Source organism: Emydura macquarii, unplaced genomic scaffold, assembly GCF_026122565.2.
Source record: "Emydura macquarii macquarii isolate MOO-44397 ecotype Brisbane River unplaced genomic scaffold, CSIRO-AGI_Emac_v2 contig_2063, whole genome shotgun sequence".
In the NCBI taxonomy this organism is placed as follows: Eukaryota; Metazoa; Chordata; order Testudines; family Chelidae; genus Emydura; species Emydura macquarii.
In genome coordinates this window covers 1786376-1800494 of record NW_027132200.1, presented here as the reverse complement: position 1 = coordinate 1800494, position 14119 = coordinate 1786376, and the positions used below count along the sequence as shown (strand labels likewise).

The following is a 14119-nucleotide window of genomic DNA, read 5'->3' as shown; positions in this document are numbered from 1 at the left end:
GCTCAGTTGAAGAGCCCATTGTTAAATATTAGTTCCCAAAGTAGATATTTAAATTGGAGAGGGTTCAGAGAAGAGCTATGAGAATGATTAAATGATAAGAAAACATGCTTCCCAGTGATAAACTAAGTAGATTGAGCCTAACAAAGAGAAGATTAAGGGATGACTTAATAAATAATAAATAAATAAACAAATATTTATTACAAAGTATCTATTATAAGTAAACAAGTCATCCCTTAATCTTCTCTTTGTTAGGCTCAATCTATTTAGTTTATCACTGGGAAGCATGTTTTCTAATCGATTAATCATCTCATAGCTCTTCTCTTGATTATTACTTGATAATCTCTTATCTCTTCTCAATCTCTTCTCATAGCTCCTCCTTGATGTTAAATCTGGCCTATACCTAAATCAGGTGACTGAAAGTTATGTGACAACAACTTGGAAATGGTGCTTGCCTTTCTCTTAGTTAAAGACCAGGGACTGGAAAAGACTTTGTGCAAGTCTCCCAACAGCAGCCTAAAGAGGAACAGCTGCCTGCGGACAAGCAAAAGCCCAGGCTGCAAAGTGAGCTCACAGAATGGGTCCACAGAGAGAATAGTGGCCAGAGATGCTCAGTGGAATATGACCGGGAGGCAATGCTAGAAAGACCTTGGGTAGAGCCAAAAGAACTGTGTTGGGCTATGATGGTGGAGGGTATGAGGTGAGATGATAGAATGGAGTCTCCAAACCTGGCAAAACAGGTAGATTATAGTCCTGGGATTGGGAGGAGAGGAATTTGAGAGTGGAGTAAATGGCCATTTCTCTGTATAGGCCCTGGGGCTAGAGTCTGGAGCAGGGCTTCTGTACACCTCAGCAATGACACCTGAATGTGGGCAGATGCCCCTGTGACCCAAAGCGCAGAAAGGACCAAGCTTGGAAGAGTAGAAGGGTAGTTTTGTAATTTTTTAATCCGTGCTGCTCAGTGCGGAATTGTTTGTTCCTGGAAGAGTCAGAGGAACTGCTTCTCTCTTGCTTTGTCTTAATAACTCACATCCCACAAGAGGAAATGTTTCTTAAAAAATGAGGGTAAATTGAGGCCTGGATGACCAGATTCTGGGGTGAGTTAGAACAACTCTTGTACATTCTCCCACCCGTTACACTCCAGCATGTATTGTTGGCTTTGTTACTGTGTTCGGGGAGTGGGTAAGCGGTGGCAGCCCCTGGCACACTCCTCAAGTATAGGACTGTGAAATAGCTTACTTGCCTCATGGTGAAAGTGCTTAGCAAACCAAATTGTGACTGAGTCATAACCTGATCTCTGGTTTTCCCTTGAGCAGTGCAAGTAGACACTACTCCTTAGTTGGAGATAATAGTAATTTCATAATGTAGCTCTAAACATTCTGAACTATGGAATGGATAATTTGGAAGAGTAGAAGTGGGCTTGTTCCTGGATTTTTAATTTTCCCCTTCCCTGGATAACTCATGAGTTCCCTATAAATTATCTTTGGACAGACTGAATACAATTAATCTAATGTTTGAATTTTGTCTCCACGCTACAAAGGAAAAGGTCTTAGTTTCCACTTGGACTATGCTTTTCTTCAGATGGAATTATGTTTTGCTATGACATTTTATTTTTATATTTCTCCCTATCTGTTTTTAGGTTTTGACCTTGTTAAGTGTGAAGATCCAGGAATACCAAATTATGGCTACAAGATCCGTGATGAAGGGCATTTTACTGACACTGTCATTTTATACAGCTGTAATCCAGGCTATACAATGCATGGTAGTAGTATTATGACCTGCCTAAGTGGAGATCGAAGAGTGTGGGACAAACCTTTGCCTACCTGCCTAGGTAATTTTAATTATGACCATGTAAAACTTAACATAAACAGGTGGTGGGTTCTCTACAAAGGAAATGAACATATCTTATTTTCCATCTGTATTCTAGATTAAATGGTAGTGTAAACCATAAGGGCTTAGTTATGGTTGGCTCTCCTGATGTAGGAGTCAGTCATCATTTGGCTGTGCAGGAAGGAGATTGCTGATTAGCATTTACTGGGGACAGGGCAATGCAAGCAAGAGAGTATGTGCCACACCTTTCCTAGGAGTGTGTCAGGAAAAGCTGCTCACCACACTATCTCTTCCCTTCTCCCACCCCTAAGCTTCTCAATTATGCAAGCCTAAGGCTTCCTGACACCCTCCATTGAGGTAATGTATCTCTCATAATGAAAATTACAAAATACTCCAGTAGAATCCTTCAGCTTGTCTTTTTTTTTTCTTTGTCTGCTGGAGGACCAATGCCCAAAGAGTTAGTAGACAAATGGCCATTATTTTGTTCCAAAGTCCAGTTGCTAATTGGAATTGAACCTTCCCAACAGAAATTTCCACTTAGCAGTTTTTCCTTATCTTTTGCCCACTTCTGCCTTTCAGAGACATAATTTAGTCCTAACAATAGAAACAAAATTAGAAATGTACATACTCCATAATTGGATTCCCTATTTTGCTAAAATTACCTTAAACATACAGGTTTTGTTTGCTTTAATGTCAGTCATTCTCAATGGACATGGTACGACTATCAACATTATATGGTATCTCTTTGAGTTGATGATTTGTCTTTATGTTGGTTGATACAATTGGAAAGTTTGATGCTTGGAGTACAAAAGTTGATGTATAGAAAATATCCCTCTGAGTTATGGAGGGGCTGGTCACAACTCCATATTTTTGCACTGAAAGCAGGAATTCAACCTATTTTTTATATAAAAAATACAATGTATCCATCCCAAATTCACATCACTTTACATATACTTACTGAATCATCCTAGAATTGATAAGAAAATCTTGTTATTTTGCCTGTTAAAATTAATGAAATCTGGGACCTCTAAGAAATTTAGCATAAGTATTAGTCTTTTCTTTGTCCCAAATTATTTTAACAGTGAGATACTGCAGACACTTTACATTTCCCATATAGTTAACATTAACTGAAATCTTGTGCATTGGCAGTATGGGTTGTAATTAAGATACAACAATAATTAATTTAATTTATTTTATGGTTATATAAGCCTCAGGTATCTCTTATGTGGGGCCACGGTGACAGAAGTCACTCACCAACCACCACCCTTCCTCTACAGCTAATGTCCCTGTAACAATTCTATTGGTTGTAATGACTCGGTGCCATAAAATAAACTAGACATATGTCAAGTGTTCATTGATAAATTATTTAGTCCAGCTGTCACTGCTCTTTAATGATTTTGTGGATGCATGCTAGGATGAACATCAGTGCTTGAGGGACTCCTCTTGACACCAATGCACAGTGAGTCAGCACTGCTGCAGGAGCTGACGTTAAAAGCACAAGGGTAGCCCTTAAATCACAGGCACTGGGATTTTGTGACTGGGTGATCCCTTCCCTTTTTACACATATGACTTGCTCACTAACACAGCCCTCTAAACCAATCAGTCAATTTCATATTAAGGGATAGATTCATCAGTATTGTTCAGCTGCTTTGTGGTGCTCTGTTAATGTAAAACTATTGTAAACATGGCTTATCTGGCTGCTTTGCATTGCTTTTCTGTAATGATGAATCTCTCCTTAAAAAGTAAAATAATTGTTTTTTTGTTTAGTGGTGGTGTATGAAATGTCTAATTATTACAAAAACTAAGGAAATTCCTAGACATTAAGATGGAGTTAAACTTGAAATGATATATCATATATATAGCAACTTAAAAACATTAAAAAACAAAAACATTAGAGGGATGTTGTAATTGTCCCAATACCAAGCAATATAAACCCAAGAAATTAAGAGTTAGGTTGCCGTTAAGAAATGGGATTAAGGCACCCAAATAAAGTTAACGCTTACCTTTAGATATGCTACGAGGGGGACAAGTGAAGAAAAACATCTAATATATCTTAAGGGAAAAAAAGTTCCATCTAATCTGGGACCACAGATGTGGCAATGCCTTAATTGTAATAGTATGGTTATTGCATGATGTCACTGCAGGGTAGAGTTTAGCATATTTGAATGCTTCAGCTGTGCATGTCTTACTATAACACAATCAGATTTCTTAAATTCAACCTTAAACTGTGAGTTTCCTGCGTTTGTAATGGTTGTTTTGGGGATAATAACAATATATTTTTTTTCATCCTTAATATTTTGTTACATGCACTCAACCTTAATCTCATTTTAGCATAGAGTTGTTTGTTTTGATTTTGTTTTGTTTGGGTTTTTTTTTTTTTTTTTTTCTAGGACTATATATCTGATTTGAATCCTTTAACTCCGGAAAAGTCAAGAAGCTTTGCCTGTGCAAAAACTGCAGGAACAGGCCCTAATTCATTTAGTTTCCTAGGCCCAACCACTCAAAGATATTTAAGCATGTAACTCCCATTGATTTCAGTGGAATTAGGCATCTAAATACCATTGAGGATTTGGACCCTCATGCTTGTTTGCATCCTTTTGGTAGAACAAGAATATATTCAGGAGGTATTTGACTCTTAAGGCTATGTCTACACTAAACACCACTAGCGAGAGCATGAGGTGTATGTGAAAAATACACTGCTTCCACACTATGTTGTGTTGCTGCATGTGTCAATGAAAGGCTCTGGCAGAGGGGAGGCAGTGGAGAAAGGCTTCCCCCCCACCAGAGTCTTTCCTTGCTGCCAGAGTCTTTCCGTGAGGCAGGGAAGGGCTCTACAGTGGGGAACTGCCCAACCTTTCCTCCATGCCTATCCCTGCTCAGGGAGTCTTTTCCTGTGGAGGGGAAAGGATCTAGCAGCAGAGAGGCAGCTGGACGCTACACTGGTAAAAATAGCAGTGTAGATGGGGAAGCACTGCTTTGGCAAATAGAGAGCATGTAGAGTATGTCCTTATATACTTGCCCACATTGTTCAGGTGTGTCTTTACTCTACTTTCCTAAGCTGTTCCTCACCATATATGCTGCTATTTATACCCATTCTAGGGAATATGTCAGTAGGTACTCTATATGCTGCCGAAAGAAGCATACTGTGTAGACATTCCCTTACTCTTTATTTTATAGAGGTTAGTGCTTTCCTGCATGATTTCAGAGGGCTTTTCTTTTATTATTGTAGGACATGGTGAAAAGAATATTTTTTTCTAATTAAAAATAGGGGGGGAAATCTAAGTGCTAAATATTTTGGTCTTGTTTTCAATAAGAAGTAAAATGATTGTTTAATTTGCAGCTGAGTGTGGTGGTCGAATTCATGCTGCTACTTCTGGTCGCATATTGTCACCAGGTTACCCAGCACCATATGACAACAATCTTCATTGCACTTGGATTATAGAGGCAGATCCAGGGAAGACAATTAGGTACATGATTAATTTCAATTCTTAATGTCAGTTGTTAACTTCTATATTTCATAAGTGAAATTCTATGGCAACTAACCATTACCCACTGCATTATTTTATATTCTGTATATATGCTCCAGCACATTTTATTATCAATGCACTAGATGTGACAGTACAACTAGTATAGACACGTTATATATGTTCATATTCAATATATTTTAGCTTCATTTAAGTGATAAATACCTTCCAAACCAGGCATCAAATTCAGTCTTTGTAGAAGGCCAAATTATATTTTTAATTATGGTCAGTAGGCCAGGATGTGTTATTATAGATATTTGTATTGCAGCAGTAGCAGCTAAGCAACCCTGTCAGAGATCAGCTCCCTATCGGCACTATACTAACATGTAAAAAAGACAATCCATGCCTCAAAGAGTTCCCAGTTGAGGTAATACTCTTAAATCTTCATGTTAACCTCAGTCCACTCTGTAACTCTCATGTTAATGGGAGGTTTGCTCAAAGACCGGAGGAAGAACATGGCATTTCTGAATTTACTAAACTATAAAGAGTTGGTTTTTTTTCCAAAGATACCAATGGCAGTTCACTGCCATTGGTGCCTTTGAAAATCTTCCCCTTAATTGTTGTAAATGTATTTATTCAGTACCCTATTGCCACATTCAACATGAATGTGAAATATGAAAACCTGTGTGATATGGAGTACTCAATAAAAATATATTTTGTTTTGTTTGGCTGAACCTAGCACAGAATGCTCAGTACACTGTTTGAAGTGCTTGGACATCAGGCCCTGTGGAATTTTGGGTCTAACTTGATGGTTGCCTGGAGGCAGATCCTCACCTGGAATTAAGTGTCAAAGGCCCTTTGACTTCAGTGAGGATATAGCAGTTAATACCAGCTGAGGATCTGCCCCCTGGGACCTTGTGTAGAAGTCTGCAGTGCTTTTATTTTGCAGTTCTGACCCCTTATTATTACAAATGTGCATGGCACTTTACAGAATATAAATAACAATCCTGGCCCTCAAGAGCCTAAATAAAAATAAGAAAATATAACATTGTAGGAAAAAGGGGCTCTGTGGGTTACTAATAATGACAGGCAGGACTTTCTGAAGATGTGGGAATTTGAACGAGAGTGGGAATGTACAGTGGATAAGGAACAGGGAGACTGCATCAGTTGTAGGACGTAGGCACAAGACTGAGATGAGAAAGATGTAGGGAATGGAAAGAGGCATGAGGGAAATAAGAGCAGAGATCATAGAATCATAGAAATGTATGTCTGAAAGAGACCACCAGAAAACCTCTCCTCCATCCCCCTGTGGTGAGGCAGAATTAAGAATACCTAGACCATCCCTGACAGATGTGGGAGGTAGAGGCAAGATTATATATTGTCTTGTAGGTCAGGATCAGGAGTTTGAATTTTATGCAATATTACATGGGAGGCCAATGGAGGGATTCAAGAAATGTGCATCTGGGAACTGCTGATGTACAGGAAGTACAGGCAGATATTTGTTCCTCCTTCACTTTCCCATGTTATCAGGAAGGAGGTAGTACTCAGCTGATGGCATCTAATAAATGCTACTCAGTGGCAGGGTAGGCTCATTCAGAGGAAGGAGTGCTGTTGTTTAGAGGTTCTCTCAGGTCAACTGCTATTCCCAGGGAATGGGTAAAATAGAACACAGAATTTCACTAATATTAGCCTATTTAGATGGCAAATTTTGGTTGATACTCATACTTTTTGAGAAATTTAACATTCAGACAGATAACAGCAGCTGAGCAAACCTGAATGTAGCAAAAGTATTCAAGACCACAACAAATGAGTCACATTATTCTTCACAAATATTCTTAATGGTCTTCTTAAAAGGTCCTTGTGATATTAACATATTTAATGATGAGCAATGAAATAACAGTGTTGTACCCATGAAGAATGAAGAGGTAAGGGACATAACATACCTACCAGATATACAGTAATTGGACTTGTTTAGAATATTACCTATCTCTTATTTTTGAGCAAATGGTTAACAAACAGTAGGAAAACTGTGAATTAGTTTATTTTTTGAACAGGTAAGAACCCTTTAATTCTTAAATTAAAATAATTCATCTTATGCATAAGCTTTAAGCTAGGAAAGACAAGTCTTTTCATTGAAATGTTAAGTTTTTTCTTGCAATTTCTTCTTCTTCTTCTTCCAGAACTAGAAAGATAAATGTATTCCCATATGACTAAGCCAAGTGATGAATTCACTCCATCGCAGGTGAATTCAATACTTCATTTACATTTTAATAAGAATGACAAATTTGAAATTAATAAAGAATGAAAAAAAGGAAATCACAAAACAAAACTATTTTAATTAGGAAAAACAAATTTAATATTTACACATTATCATTCTTCAGAGTTCATATTTTTTAAAAAACTGAAATTACAATAAACTCAATGCTCCTGAATAGTAACAGTGCACTCTAAAGCTTTTTACATATAATATTTTAAATTTTGTAAAATGTAGACTACAGAATTCCATTTTGCTTTGCATTTAAGATAATGCTGTACGTAGTTGCCTTTTGGTAGGGGGACTTCAGTTTCCTCTGTGACTGAGGTTTGCCCACTCCCATTAAAGTTCTAATGGATGTAGGCACCTAAAGTGGCAGATAGGTGCCTAAATCCTTTCTCCTTAATTTATAGCAAAGTGCAGTATTCTCTCTGACAATCTGGTTCAAAATATCTTCTTAGACAAATTTAAAACTTGTTTTAAACTAAGCTTCTCTGTAGTAGAACTGTAACTTTCATGAATGTTTTCTATTTAATTTCCTAGAAATGATATTTGAATAGTAATGTATGATGACTTTATAGCAAATGGCTCTGTCCTTTTAAACAAAATAGCTTCATAAATTAAATGCATTGTATATGCTGTAAAGAGATTGCATCAGCTGCATGTTTAAATATCAACTCTAATAAACTCAGATTATCCAAACCTGAAGTTATATTTAAACAATTCATGATAATTTCATGTTAAATAGAAAATAAATTATAAAGATAATGATACAAAACATTTTTAGCAAGCATCATTAAACATATGCTTTACATATCTTTAATTGTATATTGTTTCCATTTTATCTGCAATAACTCTTGAGTGGACATCGTCTTATAGATATGTACTTAAACAAACAAAATCTTTATCCAAGAGTTGAATCCTTGACTTGAGGAATATTGTGCATGGTGGAATGAAATTGCTAGATATAAATATATAATAAAAACAAAATATTTTTAAGGAGCATTTGTGAAAAAACAACTAAAATAGTTCCTTTGGGAGAGGTAGGACGTTATTCCAGCAACATTTATGCATATACTTAACTATACTCATGTACACAAAATTAAGCACTTGGCACTAATGCAAGCATTGCTGGAATACTGTGTCCGGTTCTGGTGTCCACAGTTTGAGAAAGATATTTATATATTGGACACAGTTCAGAGAAGAGCCCTGAGGATAACTAAAGAATTAGAAAACATGCCTTATAATGTCAGACTCAGAGCTCAATTTCTTTAGGTTAACAACAACCAGGAAAAGGTTAAGGGATGACTTGACTACAGTCTGTAAGTACCTACATGAGGAACAAATATTTAATAATGGGCTCTTCTATTTAGCAGAGAAAGGTATAGCCTGATCCAGTGGCTAAAAGTTAAAGCTAGACAAATTCAAACTGGAAATAAAGCATACATTTTTAACAGTGAGGGTGATTACCCATCGGAACAATTTAAGGTTCGTGGTGGATTCTCCATCACTGCAAAGTGCTCTAGGGGAAGTTCTATGGCCTGTGTTATACAGGAGGTCTGATTAGATGATTGTAACCATCCCTTCTGGCCTTGGAATCTATGAATCTGTGAAAAAGCATGTGCATAATTATTTCAAAGATTGAAACTCATTGTCATGCTGATAAAATACATACCATACGATTTCCTTAAAGTAGCACTTCCCCTTTAAGAGGAAGAAACCAGTTTAAAAGCCTTTAATAGCCTCTTTGCAAAGCTCCAATTGTGTACAATTAGAATGAACCTACAAATAAGGAATAATAAATGTTTTAGCGAAGCACAAGTAATTAGGCTCAATAAAGAGTACCTTTGTGAAATTTAATGGCCTGTGATGTACAGGAGGTCACTCTATTTGATCTAATGATTCCTTCTGGCCTTAAACTCTGAATCCAAGGATAATATTAAAAACAAAGACATGATGTAGGAGTGTAGAAAAGGAGCATTTGTCAGAAAGTTCATTATTTTGTGAACTATTCCTAGATTAGAGAGAATGCAGTGCTAATTTCAATGTCTCATAAAGTTGTTTTTCTTTAGTTGGCATATAACATTCAAATATTTCTCAGGGGACAGATGCAGAAATTAGTAAAGATGTGGAATATTTGCTTCTTTTTCAAGAAAAACTCCCAACCCCCTTCAAAGAGAGAGAGAGACCGGCATTGTGCTCTAAAGGTTAACCAGTTTGGGATCTCTTGAACTAGTAGATTAAACCATTTTCAGAGTGGTGGAATTTACTTTGAGAATGCCCTATCCACCATCCCCAAGACATTCAAGTCTGAATCCTGTTAGTTTGAGTGGTCAGGGCATTTTCTTCAGCTGCTGTTCCAGCACAAGAAGAGAAAAGTGTTTTAGGTCCTGATCCAAAGCCAATTGAAATAATAGAACAACTCCCATTAACTTCAGTATGCTTACTCATGCAAGACTGAAAATATGTCACCTTTTATAGATTGTTATTATTATACTTAATCCAAAAACATCAAAGATTACTAGACATTCTACCGACAGGTATGAAGCCAAAATCATACCTCAGTAGTCCTACTATCTAAATAAATTAAAGTTAATACATTGAATTGTACCAAGAAATGAACAGGAAACAATTGAAGTGGTTTGGTGAGTGACTTTGGGTGAGTCACTTTTTTACCTCTCACCCCAATTAAGCCAGCTGGAAAAGTATTGGGGTGGGGAGGAAAGAAGGAGAACAAGACTTCACAAACAATATGCTTTGCTAGCAATTTGTGGGATAGATTTTGAACCATTTACCCTCATTGGCGAGCAGTTACTCACCCATTCCCATTGAAGTCTACACACATGAGTAAGTGCTTACCATCATGAGCATAATCTATCTTAATGTAAACAGAAATCAAAATGAAATGATTATAATTAAACACTTTTAATATACCTGTATGCATTCTAACTCATTTAAATATATATTATGCAGGCTCAGCTTTTGTTTTGTTTTTACAATACTGTGTAAAATGTTTGCTCAAATATATACATCAGGTAGGGTTTTCCCATGTGGGAACCCACATACAATATCAATCAGGTTTCTTGTGACATGTATGCCACCACCTAGTGAAGAATTGAAATAGTGAGTCCAAAAGAATTTATAGTAATTGTTGCAGTTGGAGATAATTTAATGTAACATCTAACTAATGCAGGTAGTGTCCTTAGTTTCATTTAAATGTACAGTAGAAATGTTGCTTCATATAGCTCTGATCTCTTAAAAACCTGATGAAGTTAGGTTACATAGACATAATGTTTATGTTGTAATGTACAGTGCATGTTACTCTTCCTTTGCAGTCTGCATTTCATTGTTTTTGACACTGAGGTCACCCATGACATCCTGAAGGTTTGGGATGGTCCTGTTGAAAGCAGTATTCTTCTGAAAGAATGGAGTGGTTCAGCCCTTCCTGAGGATATCCATAGCACCTTCAACTCACTGACATTACAGTTTGACAGTGACTTCTTCATCAGCAAGTCAGGCTTTTCCATCCAGTTCTCAAGTATGTGCATCCTCTGTTATCAACTGTGATTGTGATTGTGTACACAGATACACATTCTTTGTTTTTTCTTCCAGTTGGCTTATTAGTCTTTCCCAAAGAGAGAATCTTTTTATTTATTTACACAAAGTACACTTAAGGGTCACGGAGAGATCTTAGGGTCTGTAGGCTAAATTACTTTTGATCTTTTAAATGTCTCATTATGTATTTTCCATGGTAGCCTCAAATATTGGACCTATTTTATCTAATTATTTTTTTTTCTAAAATGATGAATTGGCACCTACATACACTTTTGTTTCAGGTGTTATTTTTTTATTTATACATATTTTAAGCTAATGGTTGAAATGTAAAAGAAACCCACACAAACTATATTAAAATAATGTAAAATATTTCATATTACACCATTTGGCATGAGAAATTTCAGAATTATGTCTTCAACTCTGAAGTAACTGCAACTCTAGGTATAAGAGTGATGGTCTCAGTATTAAAATGAGTGATTAAAATTTTCCTGCGATATCACATAACTCTCATAAGTGTTAATAATTCAGGTACATCAAAGGCAGAAAAACATACCACTGTCTTTATTTAATCCAACCATTACTTCTATACACAGCACGGACACAATTTATTTAAGGATATTCAGGAAAATTAAGTCAAATTAACTGAAGGTGTAAATTTAAACTGAATTAGTTAAAGCATGTAATGCCCCCTGTATAGACCTTCTCAATCAGAAATAAAGTGGCCTGAGTTCACCTTACTTTAATTTTACTTCAGTTAAGCTGAATTGCTCAGGGCTTTAATGCACTTTAACCAATGCACATTAAATTCACATCTTCATTTAATGTGGTTTAACTTTCCTCACTGGCCCATGTAGACATGTCCTAAAGTACTGGCTATTTGTTAAGCCCTGAAATACCTAGGTAGAATGTGGATGAAGTGAGTAAAGGTTTGAAATGAATTTCCTGTAAGTGAGCAGTTTGTTATAGCTTTATATAGATAGGGTATGAAAGGAGTTGGATGAATATTTTTTTCCTGCATGGTTAATTATAGAAAAAGTGCTACTTTTTATACCAGTTGAAAATGTTAAATTTACATATATTTTAATAAACATTTTAAAGGTATTAGCATAGTTAAACACACTTGGTACTGTATTATAATAAAGTGGAAGTGAGCACGAGATGTATAGATATAGATTTAGCAATAAATGCTGTGAAGGAAGAAAGTATTTAAGCTGTTCATCTTTTCTAGAAAACTACTAAAAAGTATTTGACCTTCAGCAGTTACTGTGGTGAAAAGGAAAAAAGTTAAAACTTTAGAATTCAAGAACTGATTTCTGCAGCTTAGTGTAATTTTCCATTGATCCATTTGTAGATCATGCTGGCAACTGCAGTGTATGTCTCACTGAATTAATTGGAGTTAGTGGTGGAGAACTGGAACTTTCAGCTAACTTTAAGAGAAAATGACTGATACTTAAAAGTTTTTGGTTCATGATCCTTGGTGTGTGACTGTGTGTGAGAAAGAAAGAGAGAGAAAGATCACTCCCCACCCACCCCCAAAATCAGAGTTTATTTGGAATCAGTCCTGCAATGTACTGAGCACTATGGCCCTAACCCCTCAGGCCATTTGAGCACATGCTAAACTTTAAGCACATGAGTAGCTTCCTTAACTTCAAAGTTTAGCATGTCCTCAAATGCTTTGCTGGATTCGGACCAGACTTTGCAGAACCTTTGGTGGATTGAACCTTTAAATTGTTTCTCAAACTGAATCTATACATGAGTACTAAGCTGCTTTCAATTTTCTGGTAATCGTGGAAGAAATGAATGGTTTATTACAGGCCTTGGGGGATGAGTTATGTCATATCCCAAGGATTTTCAAATAATGCATATATTTATGGTAGGCAGTGCTGCCTAACACCTGTGTGTGTTTTACTTTTCATTACGTATGAAGGCATAAATGCCTTAAATGGAAGCATGAAAATGGCTGAAGCTTATAAGACATTTTACTCCATTAAAGGTCCATTGTCTTGCTAGCTCAGCACAGCATGTAGAACATGAGGACATGAACTGACTAGTGTGATTATGTTAATTATAATCAGCCTAACACTTTTCATTAAAACTTAATTACCATTTAATCATGCATAAAAGGACAGAAAATGGAGTTCAGTGTACAAAACTGGCCTTTACTCTGGGGTTAAATACATTTAAACTACTTATTACAGTCCAGGTTGTCAATTAACCCTTTCCTAGCAAGACACAGAGTATTGGGAGGGGAAAGACAATACAATATTTTCCCCATTAAATGGCTTTTCTTCTTTAATCACTCCAGACTTTGAGGGCATCTTGGTCTCATATTAGTTGATTTTCACTAGGACATAAGCACCCTTTTGGTTTTATTGACCTCTACTTTCCACTTTATTGAATTCTCTCTTTTCTAATTAATGTTTATTATCCTGACATTTAGAAAAATCCACAAATGAAGCAAATATTAACAATAAACATTTACAGTGTATTTTTGAGAAGTCAGATTATCATTCTTACATATTTACTATATTTAATTGTTTCATTTTAACATTGTTTTTAACATTCCTAATTTAACATTCTAACTTTTTTTCCTTACACTGGATTCTTGTTACTATTTATAAGACCTGCACACTTGTCTTAAAATGAACTATACATTCCTATTTTCTTTGACTGGTTTAGTAAAGGTTGATCGTTAGGTTTGTACTTATATTGAATACAGGACCTACTTCCATAAGTTTTGTATTAATATATTTCCAGATCGTTTGAGGTGCCTGACTCCTCTAGAATTGGACCCATCTGTGACTTTGCATGCCTGCTCTGTGGGTTTAGAATCATTCTCTTGGTCATCCATAAGCTTCCTCATAGTATAACTATATAAATCATGTTTGTCTTGCTACCTAAATCTGGATCAGTGGTGGATCTGTTTTCAAGCTGACAAAACAATACTGGTGATGACTTGGGGCCATTCCAGTAAATAAGAAAAAGCAGAACATTTTGTTTGTTTTATAATTCCCTCCTT

General features: G+C 36.1%; 1 protein-coding gene across 1 annotated transcript in view; it reads left to right on the top strand.

Moving 5' to 3' along the window:
* CSMD1 (CUB and Sushi multiple domains 1) overlaps window positions 1-14119 on the top strand; it is a 1845645-nt gene that overhangs the window by 1463268 nt on the left and 368258 nt on the right. The window contains exons 24-26 of the mRNA XM_067558441.1: window positions 1637-1828; window positions 5168-5294; window positions 10881-11083. Of these exons, the coding sequence (XP_067414542.1) occupies window positions 1637-1828; window positions 5168-5294; window positions 10881-11083 (522 nt within the window). The remainder of the gene's footprint in view (window positions 1-1636; window positions 1829-5167; window positions 5295-10880; window positions 11084-14119) is intronic.